Source organism: Xenopus laevis, chromosome 9_10L (assembly GCF_017654675.1).
Source record: "Xenopus laevis strain J_2021 chromosome 9_10L, Xenopus_laevis_v10.1, whole genome shotgun sequence".
NCBI lineage: Eukaryota > Metazoa > Chordata > Amphibia > Anura > Pipidae > Xenopus > Xenopus laevis.
Genome location: NC_054387.1, coordinates 89216434 through 89236820, shown reverse-complemented (window position 1 = coordinate 89236820; position 20387 = coordinate 89216434). Strand labels below are relative to the sequence as shown.

Genomic DNA, 20387 nt, shown 5'->3' with positions numbered 1-20387 from the left:
ATTTAAATCTCCTGTGTGGTCCCAAAATCAGATGAGTGCACATCTGTGAATTGGCAACTGTTCCAAAGCCATTTCCAGCAATCTTTTTGTTATAGCTCGTCTTTTTTTTTTTTTATTAGTTGAAATTCAAGATACATACATTGTACAGTGTTTTACATTCTACACATCGCTTACATCATTATATTTGCTTATGTCAAGTTTTCCTTTATTACAACTTGATATCAATAAAATACAACTTTTGCAATTTTAACTGCCATTACTCACTCTCAACGAACGTCCGTTATCTTTCCTAAAAATAATCTACATTATATAAAGATAAGTAAAAGGGAAAAAGAAGAAAAACAGTGTAACATTTCTTGTTCAAACATTTTTATATGTTCATTTACTCTTGCTTCAGCCAGGCTTTTTTTGAATTTTTCTAGGCAGCCTCATTTAATATCATTTGATTTGCCTGGTCTTGCCAGAGGATTACTGTAGTGGGAAAGGGAACTTTCCAAAGTAATGGATTTTTTGGCCTATATAAAAAGAACTGATAGCACCACCCAAGTCGCTCTGACAGGGACAAGGTCAGTGACTTGGTTTAGCAGCATAGATTGTAAATAGAGTATTTCACAGAATGAAAAGAATGTGAGTATGCATTTTGGTGCAGAAATCTGCTCTTTGTGCCTGCACATTGGCCACTGAAGGCACATCAGATAGTGTAGGGGCTGATAAACGTAGGCTGAAGATCCACCTGGTGTGGCAGCAGCCTAAGATTAAATAGTTTCCAGAAAGTACAATTATTATTATTTAAGTTTATGTATGTAAGCAGCAAAGTACTCTGCAGCATTATACAATGTAGCTGAACACAAAATAAACAGTTGCATATTGAAAATATGTGGCATTCATATCCATTTACACATCTAACATAAAGTTCGTGTTTGTGCACAAAGAGCGTATTTGTACATGACATTCCTCATCGCCAGCCATTTCTGCTACAGTGCCAGTGGCGTAACTATAGAGGAAGCAGACCCTGCGGTCCGGGCCCCCATTTCCTCGAGCTCAGATGCGAGCACACGGCGGGGGAAGGGGGTTACAGAGAGGCTTGAGCAGGAACATCTATGCATGCAGAGCCCTTCGAAAAAACTATATTAAGCAAATATGTGGGATTTTTGGGAGCATATTGATCAATGGGTCAGAGTTTGCTCTTTGATAAAAACTTCTTTTAAAACACATAGAAATGACAGAAATCAGACACCATCTTTGGATTTGCTAGCAGACCATGCAGAGGCTATTGCTGATATGAACAAAAGTGACCATCAGTTGATAGGTAACATATGAATCATTAAGATTAAGGAGATGATGAAAAAGAGCCACTTTGAGGAGGTGTTCGTTTTCCCACTTGTCTTTCATCCCTCCTGTGCTTGGTGTTGTCCTCAGCTGAAGGTGGCTCATTATTATGTAAGCCTCTTCTGTACTTATTCCTGCGGGTGTAGTGCTGCCCCCTTATCTTCTCATTTGTAGAAACAGCGCTACAGCTCTGAGCTGCTTCCTCCATCTTAACATGCTCAGTCTGCTCTTTCAGTCTTACCCTCTGCAATTTGGGTGCAGGGTTTCTCTGCTGGGAATATCCTGCTCTCTACAAAAAAGGAGTTATTTTGTTTCAGCATACAAGTATGTCATTTAATGCAAAGAGATTTGGTGACACAAGGCTGAGTTTATCAAATTTGTTCATCATCTTCCAATAACCTTCTAATTCAAATTGGAAAAGGTTTAGTGTCTGAGCCATTGCAAATCTCTTGACGTTTACTCAAGAGTAACATAATAACATAGTAACATAGTAAATTAGGTTGAAAAAAAGACACGTCCATCAAGTTCAACCTTTTAACTTTTTTTAACCTGCCTATCTGCCAGTTGATCCAGAGGAAGGCAAAAAACGCCATATGAAGCCTTTCCAATTTGCCTCAAAAGGGGGAAAAAATTTGTTCCTGACTCCAAAATGGACTAGTCCCTGGATCAACTTATACTGAGCTATCTTCATCCCATTTATATAGAAGCAGGCAACTATAATACCCCAATACCCCATAATAATTAACTCAAAACAAATATTGTAAGAAAGTTGAATAAATATATAATATGGTGCAATAATTATAAAAAAAAAACTCTGCTCACAGAACAAAAAATGTTTCAACCTCCAGTTACATAATTTGAGCCCGTTAGGAGTCTAATCTGAGCATGTTAGGGGTCCTGCTTAGTGCAAGCTGATTCTTAGAATCTAGAGGGTTTTTTTTTTAATTACTAGATAATGTTAAGCACAGGGACACTGAAAAATCCAGCTAGAAGGGCTGTCCTGTTGGGGTTTTTAATTTAAATGCAATCAGTGCAGCCCAGCAACATGCATTTGCATGTTCCCCTGTGAGATATGTTTCCTTACTCTGAAATATTCAATAGCAATCTCAGAAAGTTTGTGTTTTACCTGCTTAGTTATACAGGCAGAAAGGTTGGTAGAATCCAGAGGCTCTTTGGAAACAGCATTTGCAATTTTAGTGCTTTCTGCGTAACTCTTCCTGTTGTGTGCTGGTTTTTGCATATGTTCGCACTGTGTTTTAGGGTTGGTTTCAGTGATATTGTCTGTCTCAAATGAAAACATTTGGTTGCATTCTTGCCTCGCAGAATAACTGTTTTTAGGATGAGAAACTGCAAAAGGAAAAGATGAAAAAAACTATTATCAAAAGTACAGAAATAACAAGCATGCAAGCACAATTTGCAAATTACAAATTTGCTATAGGCCATATATGTTATGAGAGTGTAACCAGTTAATAGACATAATGGTCTGTATAAATTCCACCTATCAAGACAAGACTATTCATCTGGAACATGAGTTTTTTATGGGTGAGCACCTGCACATAAGCATAACATTTCTCTGTGCAATGCTAAGTGTTGGTTGGGGTGGTGTAAAAGTCGCCCCCTGGAAATGCGTTCTTCGGAATGATTAATTAGACTTATACACCTGACATTTAGACAGATGAGTCTGGGTTGGGCAAGTGCCAGGAGAGCCCTTTCTGTCTGAATATTGGAGGAGAAATAATGAATTGAGGCTATTTTTTTTCTTGCTTTGAAAGCACTGAAAGTAAATCTAGTGTTCAGTGATTTCATTGACAATTTCTGGCAATTTCTGTTTGTTTTAGCACAACATTGTCGTTGTGTAAAAAGTCCATACAGAAAGGGTTTGCTGACATGGGAATGGAAAAACTTCAATGGCCTCCACAGAACACTCTGAAAAACACTCAAACAACATGGCTTCTATATGACCAACAGGTTTGAGGTGTTTTTTTGTTTTTTCTAAACTCGAAGTGTTCTGACTGACATGTTATACATCAAATCAATCCAGCCTTTATATATTACATTTTTGCCTAACTAACTATATTAGAAACATTTTTTATCTTGCACAGTTTTTATTTTTACACTGAACAATTCCTTTAATAAATCTGGCCCTTATAGTAGTAAGATGGTCCTCATACAACACAAAACAGATAAAATAAATATCTTAAATTGTTTATTTTATTTTGTCGGAGTTCAAATTATTTGAAGTTGTTCTGGTTTTACTTGTCTTGCATACTATATGTATCTGCTTCTTCACTTTCACTGGATATTTCACTAATGTTGATGCACAGAAACCAGAAATTCAGTTCTTAAATTTACCAGGAGCAGCATTTTTGCTGCCCCTGGTAAATTTAAGAGCTGAATTTCTGGTTATCTAACTGGAAATTTGCGCTCTCTGTACTAGCGATGTGGACCCCTTAGCCAACATCTTGGACCCTCCTTCGACCCCCTCCAGCTGAAAAAAGGTGAACACACGGGGGGGGGGGCTAGGGGCCTTAGCAGCAAGCTGCCTCAAGTGACGGAGGGGCTTGGATCACCCATGGGAACATGGACGAAAGTGATGTAACATTGTGTTATACTGGTGTTCTCCATTTATTTTTCAGGCTTTGCTTAGTGTGACTACCCACTAAGTTTGGCCCATTTACATCTGTCCATGGTATCAGGGTTTTGTCTAGATAATTCCGCTTTAGCTCTGGGTGATAGTATTCACTGAAGGAAGTATAATAGCCACTTGTCCTAAACATAATTTTACAGTAGGCCATTAAAAGTTATGCTTTAGAGTTACCTTTTTATAAAATGAGTGTAAAGTATGGTGCAACAGTTGACTATACTAATTACTTCTCCTGTATATAAACTGTATCTTCATCATTTATTTTAAAATGACATCTACTCAAAACCCGGGTTTACATAATGAAAGCCAATGTAATTCTCATACACATTCCAATACATTCATTAAAAATGTTGAATGGTTTTACATGTATTTGCAATGTAATTGGACTTGAAATGTGTACCCATTCTGTTCTCATGCTGAATACAATGAAGGAAAATCCAGTTCTCCGTTATTCACAAAAGTAGAGTACGAAATATTCATGTAGCAGAAGTGAAATGAAATTAACAACTAACCAGCAGCACACAGAATAAAAAGGGACGGACAGATACTGCTGTCAGTTGCAATCACATTTTCAGATAACTTTAAAACAATTGAAAGCCTTTTAAGGTATACTAGAAAATAACTAAGAATTAAATTCTTTCATTGAAGATTGGAGATTCTCTTTAATAGAGAAAACGAAAACTTACTTTCTCCACAGGTGAGAATCTGGCGCTTCAGTTCCTCCGCATCATATGAAACTCTTGCTGTCTTAAGTAGTTCTTCATCATATTTGCGCTCACTTACAAAGTGCTAATGAGTAAATGGTTACTTTATTAGCAGTGCTAGTTTATAATACAAAATGAGTGAAAGGGAGTTTTCACAGGAGAAGAATCTGATCGTTCAAAGATGCACATTAGTTGGTTCATGGGGAAATGAGAGAACTAGATTACATAAAAGAGTGCTGATATATACTGAATGCTGTAAAGCATAATACAATAAAGAGAAGATCAAATCCTTATTATGAAGCACAAGGGTGATTTCTGGACAGTTCGACTGAAAATGCCATAATTGGGCAATATTATCTGTCCCTTTAAGCCAGCTTTTGAAACACTACAATGACATAAGCAGAAATGTAGACATTTTGCAGTGGACAGAATCAATGCGAGATGGTAAAATCCATGTCTGTACCAGATGTGCCTCTATAAGGTCGTTTCTCTAATATAATGCACTAATGTGCTTTGTAGTTTAAACTGAAACTTAAATGGGGGAATGTAATAAAGTCATAAAGAGCAAAACAATTAGCACAAATAAGAATAAAAAAGTCTAATTCAGCAATGTAATACTCTTCCTTAAACTGTTATTACATTGCGAATTTGAATTGCGCATTGAATATTTTAATAATATAGTACGTTGCCCAGAAGTGCTTGAAGGTGTTTTGGACAAACATGACAATTATTTCAGTAAGACGTTTTATTACATTCACTGCGCACTGGCGCTAACTATAAAATTTGCAAAGCTTCTTGCCCTGTCAGAAGTGGTCGCTCAACAGTTTCCAGGTTCGCAAAAACTTTATTAAATTCACGCAAAGGTAAATTTGTTTGCACAAAGGAATAACTTTTTGCATTTTTTTAATATTTTTTCCGTGACTGACTTTTATTACACCCCCCTATTTGTGGGTTAATCATAAACTGTATGCATACTAAAATTAAAGAGCTCAGAGTGCAGAACACAAGGGGGTGCCATCCCACACCCACCCACTAAACACAGGCAATGCTGTATTAATGGGGCTGGCTTCAGATTTATGTGCTCTGAAATTGAGCAAAGATACACGTAGAAATTCATTTATATATGAAAACAGCTTGATTTATAAAATATGATTTGTTTCATATTATAAAATACTTTGGCCCTTGTGGCATTTTAAGTGAAACACTGAATGTGTGCTAATGTGATGTGTGAGGTACAGAGCATTTGAAATGAGAAGGCTTCTAAGAAAAAAAAAATAAAACCTTAATTTGGGATCTCAGTTCAACCATCTGTATGTCCGTCCTTTGGCTGGAGAACTCTGTGAATCTTCTCAGTTCCTCTGCTTTCCGCTCTCGGGCCAACAAATTTTCCACTGGGTGTAGATAAAGAAATGACTTATAAGTGGGTAGAAATGGTCTTTGTTTTCTTAAACATCTCACAAAGATTATTTGTTTATCTTGCAATTATCCTTAGCTTCAAATTTCTCTACAGCCAACTTATACCTGCATTTCTTTTCTTTCCCTTTATTATAGTTTGTCACTTAGAGCCTTGTTCTTACAGCCAGTCAGAGCCATATAAAATGTAAAGAGATTTCTGTTAATAAATTATACAAGGTCACCAGAGTTCCCAATTTTTAATCTGACTCAAATAAACTCATTCTCCCTCAAGAGGCAATCCATACACAATAATATTATAGTGTAGTGTATTGTATAATTCTTGTTATATTGTGTTTTTTGACAGATCCCAAACACTGCTAGTTTATATCCTTACTGAACACCATGCAGTATAAACCCTTTAGATACACCTCACCTTATAGATTTATTCACCATGTGCAGGTCTCAGGTGGGTACTCACAAACATTTCAACTATTAGCTTGCATATAACAAAGGACCAGAGTATCGTTGGCAGAAGTTACTTCCTGCTTTTAGGGAACATATAACAAAGAGTAGACATAGTGTAAAACTTTTATTTTATAAAAAATTGGTTTATAATGACACCCACAATTTTGCGTGTCCGACATCATCCCCAAGTGCCCCTAGGATGCCGTGGTCGAGGAGACAATACCATATTCTCAATCTGGGACTCTGAAACAACATGGGTGAACTAACGGGGGACTCGATATGCCTTTTTAAGCATCACAATTGTGTGAGTATAATTTTAAACCAATTTTTTATATAGTAAAAGTTTTTACACTATTTCTGCGCTTTTGTATATTCCCTAAAAGCAGGAAGTAATTTCTGCCAACGACTCTGGTCTATAACGCATGATGCTCAGAAAGGATATAAACTAGTGGTGTTTTGGGATCTGTAAAAATACACAATATAACAAGAATTATACAATATACTACACTATAATATTTTTTTTCTTTTGCTATATACAGTACTTGTTTCCATGAGCTTTCAGTACTGACTCACGATTAACCAATTAATTCCTTCTATTCTGATCTCTTCTTACCTCTCTTGCTATAAATCTTCTTTTTCTCTCTTTCTGCCCTTCCTCTATGTGCTTGCCATATCCAACTGCTCAGCAATGAACTTCTTTTAGAGCACAAACTGCTCTCTTTTGGACAGGTATTCTATCCAACTGGATAGCATTTTCTGAGCAAAAAAAATGTTTGTTTCTTAAGTCTTGCAGAACTGCAAGTATTGACAATTTGAGGCCACTAAATGTATCAGTCAGACCTAAGCACGTGCTGCTTTTATTCCTGCAATGAGTAATCCTTTCTTCTTCTATTTCACCTCTTATTTTTTACCCCAAAATGTCTTTCAATCTCTCTAAGTACATATACTTATATACATATAGAAACATCACTCTGATTGTATTAGTATTTATGAGTTAAATAAGATCACACTGATTTTATTGGTATTTATTTGCAAACAGTGTCATTGTTATGTACAATTTGTGGTGAGTAGTTTGGTTAGTAGTCATAATCAAGTAAAGCTCAAGCAACATACTTACAAGCTTCACATTTAAGCTTCTCTACTTCCAACATCAACTGAGCTTCTCGGTCTATGAGACTGAAAATAAGAGAATACAAAGATCAATGCAAAATGCAAAACTACAGCCTTCCATCTACCACCATTGCAGGATGTTTAAAGGGCTAAGGAAGAAAATTAGCAGATGTCAGAGTCTCTTGGGTGTCAGTTTTACTGAGGAAAGATGGGTCCACAAGGGAATTGAGGTGCATCATGAGTCCCAGTATTACCTAGCATAAATATCAGCCCCTCCTTCTCACTTTTCTAACATGATTTGAGCTAGCACAGTCACCCCATACAGACCTCTCCTTTTTGAGTTCAGCAGTAAGTATCCATCTTGGCAAAACAACATAACAAATTAAGGAAAATTATTGCAGTCTAAGAATAAGAAGGAAAACAAATAAGCTTTCAACCTAAAGCTCACCGTAATTCATCTTGGTAATTCATCTTGGTAATTCATCTTGGTAATTCATCTTGGTGGGCTTCCAGGAGTAACTATGAGAGCGAGCACATACTCCCTAAATCTCAACCTAACTGTATTTCAGGCTTGCCTACCAAACACTGCTTTGGACCCCTTGTAGGATCAGTCCCACAATTTGGTAACCAGTGCACAGCTGAACTGGTGCCTGGGTGGTGAAACAGTCTTGATGCCATGGACAACATAACAAAATTGTTTGGAGAAAATTATTTTCTGAATACTCTTGGAATATTGTAACTTGTGGAACCTTGTAACATTATTAAGCTAGTGGTATGCTAGTCAAATGACCTTATCTTCAGAGGAACTTTGCTAGTAGCAGTGAAATCCTCATTTGTCATACACAAAACTAATATTCAACAATATTTTCTACATTCACTGTTAAGCACCAACCTCTTGTATAACTCAGTAAAAGTACTCTTGATATTTCTCACAGAGATCTCCACCTCTTCTTTAACCATCTCACGATATCTGCTTATGGAAACTGAGCAGCGTTGAAGATCTTTTGCAGACTTCTCAAGGTTTAAACCTAGAAATGGTATTGTAATTGTAAGACTGAATCTATATTCTTTCATCTGAGCGCAGACTATAAGATACATTCTTCATATTGAACAATGTCAGACTTTTTATCTGCTTGTCAAATATAAAACAAATAACATTTTACACAATGAGGTAGCACTGCTGCCAAAACTCGTGGCCTAGTAACTTTTATCCAGGCCTAGTAACACATAACAACAAGATTTTTGCTTTCAAACAGCTTACTAGCAAATTCTAACTGCTGATTGTTTGCTGTGGGTAACTAGGCATATAGGAGATTTTGTACCTTTTATTACATTCCCCCCTTAGCATCTACACATCCATTTTTGGCTGCTCCCGGGGTAGAGTAAAGATTACAATGACCCTATGTTCTAAGTCCAGGCCCCTGTAGAGACAAAGGAGGTGTATATGTCACTTTAGACATTGTCGGGTGCCAGAGCTCAAGTGTGTGCAATCCTCACATTGGGGCAAATTCCCTAAAGGGCGAAGAGGCTGCCGCTAGTGACAATTCGCCAGAAAACCCATCTGCAGGGAGATCATCAATTTATTAACGGGCGTAGAGGACAATTCACTAGCGACGCTGAGACGCAACTTTGCATTTTAGTGAATTAGTGTAATGGTAGCAAATTAGCGCCTGGCGAAGTTTCCTGAAGTGTGGCGAAGCAGTTGTTGGCAAAAATGAGCTCTTTAGTGAATTTGCCCCATTAAGTTTTACGCTTTTTATATTGTCCTTTATGCCATTTAGCAATGCAGTGGACTGAAATTCACGTTTCAAGGATATTAGAGGTTTGATCTTGGGTTAAAATGTATTAGCTATACTGGATACACATGAAAGTATAACACTTGTCATATAATCTTAGTTTTACACAAAGTGGTGTCTGGCCTAATTTTGAAAGTAGAGCTTAAACTGAAGAAGTATGAAAATCAATGGTATAAACCAGGGGTTCCCAACCATTTTTTACTTAGAAGCCACAGTCAATTGTAAAATGAGTTGGGGAGTAACACAAGCATGAGAAGTCCCTGGGGTGACAAATAAGTGCTGTGATTGAACATTTGGTAGCCCCTCTTTGGACTGGCAGGCTAAAGCCAGGAATTGAAAAATAAGCACCTGCTTTGAGACCATTGGGAGCAACATCCAAGGGTTTGGTGTGCAGCATGTTGCTCACAAGCCACTGGTTGGGGATCACTGGTATAGACCTATGTACAGTCAGAAAGATCCAGCAGTTGATGAACAGGTTGTGCACTAGCTAGGATTAAAATCCCTGCATAAAGTTGTCTTTTGGGGGTTCAACTGCAGAGCACTTCTGTGTGGTCTTCAGCAAGAAAAATAAGGATTATGGAAAAGATCAATAATGCACCTCTTGACTGTACAAGAAGCGCATAAGCTCTTAGGGGTATATTTATCAAAGAGTGAAGTTAGAGATCACCACAGTCTGCTAGAGTGAAATTCTGCCACTCTCCCTTCATTTCTATGGGTTTTTGAAAGGCGTATTTACTGTATCAAACGGTGAACTTTCACTCATTGATAAATACTCTTTTAAAAATCCCATAGAAATGAATGGAGAGTGGCGGAATATCACTCTAGAGGACTGTGGGGATCTCTAAATTCACTCTTTGATATACAGTTAAGCCCATAAATCTTTGGACAGAGACAACTTTTTTCTAATTTTGGTTCTGTACATTACCACAATGAATTTTAAATGAAACAACTCAGATGCAGCTGAACTGCAAACTTCCAGCTTTAATTCAGTGGGTTGAACAAAAAGATTGCATAAAAATGTGAGGAACTAAAGCCTTTTTTTAACACAATCACTTCATTTCAGGGGCTCGCAAGTTGGACAAATTAAAAAACTGAAAACAAAATGTTCATTTCTAATACTTGGTTGAAAACCCTTTGCTGGCAATGACAGCCTGAAGTCTTGAACGCATGGACATCACCAGATTCTGGGTTCCTCCTTTTTAATGCCTACCTCCTGTAGAGTGTTGTTCACTGGTTTGGTTGTTGTGAAGGGGTTTCTCTTCACCAAGGAAATGATTCTGTGATCATCATCCACCACTATTGTCTTCATGGACATCCAGGTCTATTTGCGTTGCTGAGTTCACCAGTGCTTTCTTTCTTTCTCAGGATGTACCAAACTGTAGATTTTGCCACTCCTAATATTGTAGCAATTTCTCGGATGGGTTTTTTCTGTTTTTGCAGCTGCATGGAGAGCTCCTTTGACTGCATGTTGTCTGTTCACAGCAAAATCATCCACATACACCCCCCCCCCTCAAATGAAATTCAGCCAGGGCTTTTATCTGCTTTATTGATAATGACATAACAAATTTCCCACACCTGCAGTTCAACTGCATCTGAGTTGTTTCATTTAAAATTCACTGTGATAATGTACAGAACCAAAATTAGAAAAAAGTTGTCCCAGTCCAAAGATTTATGGGCCTAACTGTATATACCCCTTAGAGTGTCAATAGGCATAAGGTCATCTTGGAAGGGATTGGGGCAGTAAGGAGAGCATACATATAAACATAAATACATAATTTAGGGTAGAAAGCCAACAGTGTGCATCATGCCAAAGGCTCTAAGGTGGTGCTAGGACTTGTATTTCAGCACAAAGCCCTGTTTTATATGAATAATGGGGCACCAGAAAATCTGTTTTACTCCAAGTTCCAGCCCCAAAATCTGCTCTACTCCTCCAGGCACAGTAGTCAAGCACAGCTTACCTCACCTGGGATTTCTGGATGAGCCTTCAGCTTTTTTTTCAACATCTTTTCTTCCATTTCCACTTTAACGATTCGACCTTCTTCAGAATTTTGCAAAACAGAATCTTTTTTTTCATTTCCACTTAAAAGAGGGCTGGGTGCTGGCTGACACATTGATTGCATTAGTGCAGCTGGATTCTTATTTTCATTGGCAACCTGAGGACTGTGTTTTGCTTTACTTCTTCTGTGTCTCTGCATCTAAAAAAGCAAAATCAATTATGATGAGAATTTAGTGAAAAGATGCATTTATATCCTAGTCACTTTAATTATTACAAAATAACTGCTTCCCACATCTAGCTGTGAACTTTGTAGATTTCATATTCTTTTTATCTTATCCATATCTTTTATATTATCTATATCTATATATTTTTGTATCAAGCTGTATATATTTAGAACATTGCATGGCAGGTTTTATTTTCACAGTGGGTTTTTTTTTTCAGGGAAGCAGAACGGGTCAGAATCGCCCCCTAAACATGACACATTGCATATGTTTGGGTCACAATACGTACATGATCTTTGGTGCTATTTCTGTGTTGTGCTTGTTCCATGTTGCTTCATATATATCAAGACCACTGCAAAAGAATGGGGTTGAACACATTACAGCTTAATACATCACAGTACTGCCTCTGGATAAATTCATTAGTACAGGTATGGGACCTGTTATCCACAATGGTCGGGACCTGGGGTTTTCCTGATAAGGGATCTTTCTGTAATTTGGATCTTCATACCTCAAGTCTACTAGAAAACCATGTAAACATTAAATAAACCCAAGAGGCTGGTTTTGCTTCCAATAAGGATTAGTTAAATCTTAGTTAGTTAATAATATCTTAGGATCAAGTACAAGGGACTGTTTTTAAAAATATGATTATTTGGATAAAATGCAGTCTACGGAAGACGGCCTTTACATAATTCGGAGCTTTCTGGATAACAGCTTTCTGGATAACAGATCTCATACCTGTACAGACAAATGACTTTGCATATCAACTCAGGTTAAACAATAAACAAAAAATGCCTGTGTCAAGAAAAGTTTTGCCCGGGAATAAAAAAAGATTGTGGGGCCGATTAACTTTTAATTTTACTACCTGTATAAGTTTTCTTTTTATTTTATATTTGTGCTTTTTTTTACTAAATTATTTTTTAAGGAGTAATTGGCCCACATAATTACTTTTTAACAATTTAAAAATGAAAATGTTTCATTTCTTTCACAGTAGCAGCTTGACAAACCTACCAGACTCTCTCCACTGTTACAGTTTGGTACATTATAATATATTATGACATTATTGATATATTTTTTCAACTGCAGCAGCCTCTATTGAGCATGCTCCCTGCTTTTAATCATTACCATCATTATGCATCATTCTCTTTAACACACCTGGCAAAAGTTTAATAAGTGCCACTAATGTATTCAGTTATTATTATTTTATTTTTAACATGCATTTATAAACCCCAACATATTCTGCAGTGTTGCACAAAAAATGGGTGTATACATTAAACTTACAAGAAAACTCAAAACAACCAATAACTAATACAAGAGGTAAGGAGAGACTTGTCCAAAAGAGCTTACAATTGAAAAGAAAGAGTTTATGAGTAGGTGGCCAAGATTTCCGAGCAGCTGCTGAAGAAGAGGAAGAAGAAAAACTACCATTTTTAAAATGCAGCTTGTGTTGTACTATTTGAAAACTGTTTGTTAAGGGTGAAGTAACCCTTTAGTATTGTAGAGCTCCAGATGTTCCCAAATCACAACTTTCTCTGGATTCCAACAAAAGTAAGAAAGCTACAGTTCAGCAACCAATGGGGAGCTTCAGGATAAATATCCCAGACAGTGTAAACACGGCACAGATCAGGAAATGCAAGGGAGACTCCCTGACCCTGGGAGCTGCATATTCCTGCCAGGTGAATAAACGTTACACATATTTGTAATTCCTAGCACCTTTCCTCTACAGTCTTGTGTGTGGTGTGTGTCGTTTTCAAAAATGGGATAAATAGGAAAGCTTGCACATTCCCCTAGCATTGTTTCTTTTCTGTGAAATGCGTTGGAACTTTGTGATTAATTCACAGTAACAGTGATGGTTCTGGCATACATTTCTCTCCCTAAATGGTTTCCTACATAATTCACTAAGTTCTGCTTTAACATTCATATAATCTCACAAAATTCCTTTGTTCCATTAGCTCCTGTCCAGATGTTTCACTTCATTTTAAATTCTATTTTTCAGCCCTTATATGGATCTGGTGCAAAATAGAGCAGCTGTGTTTTCTTAACATTGGTGGGAGCCAAGGCAATAAATCTTCCATATTGGCGAAATTACTGATTCCTGAATGAGTCTCCAAAGAATTCTTCATAGTGGTATCAAGGGAGCATTAGAATAATCAGTTTTTCTTAAATACTGGTGTGGAATATATTTTTCTTAACCCATTATCTAGAAAGATCTATTATACTGCATTGCCATCTCCCATAGTGTCCTAACTTTTTTAAATGTTTATTTAAATCAGGTACTTGTCCATGAAGCAAAAAGTGTAAAGAACTAGTATTCCAATATTACACAGGAAAGGCATGATACTGGAAGATTTTATTTTACCCCATGGGAGAGAGGATAGGAAAGAAGCAGAGAAGGAGGGATAGTGAAAGAGTGTAGAGAAGATATAGTGTAGGGAGACGGTGGTGGTTGTGAGAAACCAATTGAATCTAAAAGTTCTTGTCCACAACCCTTGGGTTTTGAAGGTGTTAGTTATCCTGTATATGTCACTAATATCACATTACATATGTGTCCCCTTAATATAGCTCCTGAGCAGTATATATGTTTTTAAGTAGTCCCAGTTTGGTCCTTAGGGTCGAGCCAGTCCAGAGGACTACGTGAGACAGCAAGAATGTGAGCAGTGTTCTTCCTGTCTGTTAGAAAGGACTGTGAGGTGGAATTCTACCGGTAGCACCATCAGCTGAGAAAGGTATGAGGTGATTTCTGCCCAGAAAATTTTAATTTGGGGGCAGTTCCAAGCCATATGGTAGAAGTCAGCATTGGAGCTCTTGCACCTCTTACACAAATCTGGAAATGTAGGACTGATTTTGTGCAGGATATAGGGTGTGTAGTAGGCCCGTTGTAGGTATTTAAATTGTATAAGCCTGCCTCTGGATCTGATTAAAGGGTGTAAAGGAATCAGTAAGTATTGTTTCCCATTGTTCCGATGTAAGGTCAGGAATGTTAGCAACCCATTTCCTTCACAGTTCTTGTTTAGTAACTTGCTTGCATGCCCAAATTTGGCTTTAGATAAAGGATAGTGGTTTTTAAGTTGTTCTTTATGAAATATGTCCACTACTCAGGAGGGTTCAACTTGAGGATTCCTTAGGAGGAATTGTTGGGTAAGAGCATGTCTCATTTGTAAATAGCAAAATAGCATCCTGTTTGAAAGGTTAAATTTATCATTTAGTTGTTGGAATGAAACCCAACAATACTGATGTTATGCCTGCAAAGCCAGTTTTCGAAATCATCTGAGTTAGCCTCTGCCGCCTCCAGCCTGCGGTGAAGTTGGTCTATGCCATCAGGCAGAGGATTACAAGTATCCTCCAACTCCCATATGGGCCTTATGACTTGGTTGTCTGATCTCTAATATTTTGCAGGTCTTGCCGCAGAATTGTAAAGTCTACCCATAGCTCCTCGACATTGGCCATTGTTGTATGGTGACAGGTTTGTATGGTACTCTGGAGAACCGAAATTACCTCCGCTAGGGTAAGGTCATCGTTACCATTTGAATCAGTTAGTCTCTGTAGGTCCACGGACGGAAGTGATATGGGCCGCGAGGGGTCTGTTGTTCAATTCGGAGTTTCTGTTCGACTCGTGGCTGCATTGCGAGGAGAGTCGGATACTTGTGGAGGCCTGGCACGCTGTTGTATGTGTTGCCCATGGGAAATCTGCTTTACTGCAGGCAACAAATCTGCCATAGGTCACTATCATATTCACACACAGACTATGGCCAATTATAGTCAGAAGCCAATTAACTTGCCTGTATGTTTTTTGAGCGTGAGAGCAAAGCCACACAGATACAGGAAGAATATACAAAATCTTTGCAGCTAAAGCCCTGGCTGGGATTGAACTCAGAACCCCAGTACTGCAAGGCAGAAGGGCTAGCCACTGAACTACCATGTAGAGTCTTGCAGCGGGTTGCGGGTAGAAGTTCCAAGTGTGGGTACAGACGAGGGTCGGCGGTTCTGCAGGTTTTCTGATCACGTCTACTTCCGTTGATGACCCTTCCAAATTACAATGACAGCACTTCCTGTTTTGCTCCTCTCCCCCTTGATCACGCCTACTTCCGATAATGTCACTTCCTGTTTACAATGACAGCACTTCCTGATCAGCAGGTCGCAGTCCGGATTGTGGATAAGGTACTTGCAGGTCGGTTCAGGTAGCGGGTCCAAGCGGGTAAGAATGCCGGGTCGGGTTCCAAAAAATGGAGAGGACTCTACTACCATGCTGGACCTAATAAACCCTGCAAGTGCCCAGCCATGGTCCTTTCTGAATTTAAAGTTAAAGAACCAGTCTGTCTTAAAGCTACCAGGGGGTGATATATGCATCTTACCGTGCCTCATTGCAAGAACATCTCTGCCATCAGCTGCAAGAGACACCTTGGAGTAGAAGAAAGATGACACCATCATACTCTGTAGCAAGGTACCTTGAGACGGCGAATGCAGAGTGTTTTTATACAGGTCATGGAACTCTGAACTGACTTCTGATATCCTCATATTTTGCAACAGGAGGTACTTTATTTATTATAATATATACGTTTCAGCGAGTAATATTACAGAAATGGCATCACAAAGCTCCAATTATAACAGATGACATCACTAAGCTCCGATTATAAGGATATAATACACAAAAGCCATGAATATCCTGTAAATTATATCCTTATAAACGGTGAGTTCTGATGTCATCAGTTATAAACGGTGAGTTCTGATGTAATTTCTGTCACATGACTCACCGAAACTTGTGTATTATAATAAATAAAGTACCCCCAGTTGTAAAATATGAGGATATTAGAAGTTACCTCGGAGTTTCATGACCTGTATAAAAACACTCGGCCTTCGGCCTCGTGTTTTTATATGGTCATGAAACTCCTCGGTAACTTATAATATCCTTATATTTTACAAAAGGGGGTACTTTATTCACTATATCATTTACAGGATATTCATGGCTCTTGTGAATGGAACACACAACCATAAGGGAGCTAGGAAGCCTGGGTGCCAGTCCGTAGAAATAAAATAGTTACTGCAGAAATTGACAGCACTCCAAGGACGATTTTGCAACAAGTCAAAAAAGTGGAGTGGAGTTCCTAAATAAACCTCCACTTTTTTGACTATTTGCAAAATCGTCCTAGGAGTGCTGTCGATTATATATATTAATCAAAAAACGAAGGAAACCGCACCATACAGGACTTAATACAGTGTCAAACTTAATAAAAATGAATATATATATATATATATATATATATATATATATATATATATACATATATATATAGAAGAATTGTGTGTCCCCTTTTACTAGTTATATTGACACATTCCTATAAATTATAGCACCCTGTTGGTATCACTTCTAAATTTCAAAGAGGTTTCCCCAACTGCCTAAAGCAACAAGCCGCCCATAGCCCATCCTCTTTTTAAATAAAAACAGCGCATAATGACTGCCACTGTTTTCCTGAGAAAAGCTGTAACAACATGCAGAAGAAATGGCCAGATGTAATATTAGCCTAAAACCAATTTATTTTTAAAATTTGCTGCATTTGAGGCTCCATTTAATAAGATTATGATTAGAGGGTTTGTTTACCATGCTGTCCATCACCAAGTGCTTTGCCAGACTTCAAAAAATAACCACATTCCAGCCACAGCATTCTTGCCCCTAACCCCAAGGAATTTCCCTCCCCCTGCAAATGAAACTCCCATTCATCCAAACTAGGGCAATTTAGCAGGGAATCGGTTAAGCAGTAACATTCTAAAATGTTATGTCTATAGTTCTGCTTACATAAACTGAACAGGATGTGCAGTTTTACACGGCTATACAGATAATCTAATGGGTAATAATGGTAAAATATGCTGAAACTTGCAACAGAACTAGGCTTGGCAATTGCATTTCATCTCACACTTACATAATACACTAATATTTACCTATTCTATATATATTTTTTTCTATTACTTAAGGTCTATGCAAGGTTAACAGCTGAATGCCAATATGTGCATGTAAATTCATATTCACATATATTAGCTTTTCTTTCGATATTTGTTAAATGAATGCTTGATACATATAGAAAACAATGTATTGTATAGTACACATTGTTATACTGTACGATAGATTATGCAGCTAATGCTCTGTGAATCCATTTATTCATGACAAATCAGTAACCAATTAAATGAGTTTGTGAAAGTGAATTTAATTTTCTGCAGTTTAAGCACTACGTGACCGCAAATCTTGCCAGGAGTGATGGAGTTAACTCTGTACTGGAATACTTGCAGGAAAATAAGTTGGATGCTGCTCTTAGATTAACTGGCTTTCCCAACACAAGATGTGAAAGCAGAATTAACAAGGCACTTATCAAACTCAAACATTTTCTTGTTATCAAAGTGACTGGTACAAGAAGACTTACCTGGAGATGAGGCTTTGCAGAGGCAATGCAGAGAGTGAGACAGAAGTATCTGGGAAGTTTAGGTGGAACCCAAGTGTTAGAGAGCGGAGAGACAGAAGAAGTGGGAGGGCTCTGTTGCTGTTAGAATGAGTTTGGAGGTTGGCTGAAAGCAGCTGATTTATTTCAGTGTCCTCATATAACCCTAGGAAGTATATAGTGGGAAAGAGCTCAAGCACAGCCCGTATTATCCAACGGCCTCCCAAAATTATCCATCCAAATACAGCAGTCTGTCTCTCTGTTCTATAAAGCACCCTTAAGCTGGGCATGCGCCATGGCATCTCTACAAAAACACAATACATTTTCAAAGCCCTCCTATTCCAAAACTTTTCTCCAAGTCCCAGCCAATATTCCACTTACAGCTCTAATCTACCTTTTACAGCAACCACCCAAAGTCAGAGTTATTCTCACAACACAGCAAACATGTAAATTATTAGGACTCTAAACTAAAGTCTTTAAAGAGAGAAGGCACGGTATAAGAAGTGATATACAGCTTCACACAAAGCACATTGGGGCTCATTTATCAACACTGGGCAAATAAGCCCATGGGCAGTTACCTATAGCAACCAATCAGTGATTAGCTTTTTAAAGCCAGCTGCAAGTAGAACAACGAATGCAGCAATCTGACTGGTTGCCATGGGTTATTGCCCATGGGCAAATTTGCCCAGTGTTGATAAATGACTCCAATTGAGTTCTACATTTTATTTAAAGGATTAGTAACATGAAAAGTGAACATTATTTTATTTAAATGTTATGTTTGTATCTGTTCATCCAGTACCCATAAATAAACTATTTATTGACTGCAAATGTCCTATTTTGTGTGAGAGGGGTTTTAACTCTATAACTACATTTGCCCTCTGTTTATCTTAACAGTTTACCTGTCATCTGTTTTTGCCCTATTCAACTTAAATGGCTGCCCCTATGGCTACATAAAAGCTTATTTAAACAAACTATATGAATATTTCTAAAGCAAACACACATTTTATTTTACCAGGGCAGGGGAACAGCACATTATTTTTAAAGCATATCAAACACTTTCTTTAGTAATCGGTTTCTTTGACAGATCACAAGAACCCAGTTCCTAAAGCAAATAAGAAGAAGATTTTACCACTTTTCTCAAAGTTCTTATTAGGAAACAGAGCTACAATTATAGTAGTGCCACAGCTGCTCTTGGTCAGGAAAACACATGATTAAAGAACAGTACATTGAATTTAATATTATGAGTATATAAATAACTATTTTAACTAGGACCCGAGATTAAAAAAAAAAAGAGGAAGAAGGAAAGGGGAATTTTTTTTTATATTTTATCTACCTGAAAGTTGGTCTAGTTAGTTGCTAGTATTTTTAATACCCTTAAGATAAGCCCTTGTCCTGCCCCAATCTGCTCCAGACGTACCATTTTCTTTCTGGATCCACTCCATAACCTGCCTTCTGTCCATCCACACTTCATAGCTCTGCCCCATTTACATCACTACCATGTCCATTCACATCACAGCCCTCCCCCTTTTGTGCCATTTTTTTTTAAATTCAGAAAGGTAGCAACCCTACATACGCACTGGGGTCAATTTAATCAGAAGTCAATTAACCTGACTGTATGCTTTCAATAAACTAAATATAAACAGTTACAGAGAAAATGCAACCTATTCACATTAGCACAAATTAGTACATTTCTCCAGTAATACAATTAAGCTATTTTTTTCGGCATATACAGTATGTTCCTAACAGCACAACCAGCTGAAAAAAGCAATTTTAAGGTAATTGATCTCTGATTGAAATCTATTATATCCAATTTATATGATGACCTGCTAATTTATATTATGACTAGCACCTAGGTAGAAAACCCTGAAACTGTGCCATTACTATAGCTAAATCCAAAAGTTACAATGGCCACTAGCAAATTTTGGACTTGGAATGCCTGGACTCACAAACCATGATTTATTTTCTTAAGCTCTGCAAGCTTCTGGAACATTTTGTATGTACCTGAGCAGCTGGTGAATGAAAGGGCTCTTTGTGCACACTGGGAAACACATTTTTTCATCCTGAAGGTAACCCCCCTCCAAAAAAAATATGCATGAATGTGTCTTTTAAAAGAAGGCATATCATCAGTATGCGAATCACTGGACACAACTAGAAGAATGCAGCATCTCTATGTTCACTTAACTCTTAGTGGCTTATTGAACAATGGTCCATTTCATGCACAGGTTTCAAAAAAGTTTTACATACAAGCACAGTGCTTGTGCAGATCAAAAATAAAACTGGTAAAAATGTATAGAGCAGGCCTGAT

The 20387-nt window shown here is 37.7% G+C and overlaps 1 protein-coding gene across 2 annotated transcripts; it reads right to left on the bottom strand.

The window, feature by feature from the left end:
• Positions 1-71: 71 nt before the first annotated feature.
• Positions 72-18689, bottom strand: LOC108701446 (SPATS2-like protein). Of its 2 annotated transcripts, XM_018236151.2 has the most exons (10): positions 18068-18689; positions 16010-16055; positions 11950-12012; positions 11407-11638; positions 8540-8675; positions 7655-7713; positions 5959-6068; positions 4660-4762; positions 2456-2676; positions 72-1618 (listed from the first exon to the last, which is right to left on the bottom strand). In XM_018236151.2, the coding sequence occupies exons 3-10, from the start codon at positions 11986-11988 to the stop codon at positions 1331-1333; spliced, it is 1188 nt and encodes a 395-aa protein (XP_018091640.1). In that variant the 5' UTR covers positions 11989-12012; positions 16010-16055; positions 18068-18689; the 3' UTR covers positions 72-1330. The 2 variants fall into 2 exon arrangements, with proteins under 2 accessions (XP_018091640.1, XP_018091639.1); XM_018236150.2 differs by lacking the exon at positions 16010-16055.
• Positions 18690-20387: the final 1698 nt, after the last annotated feature.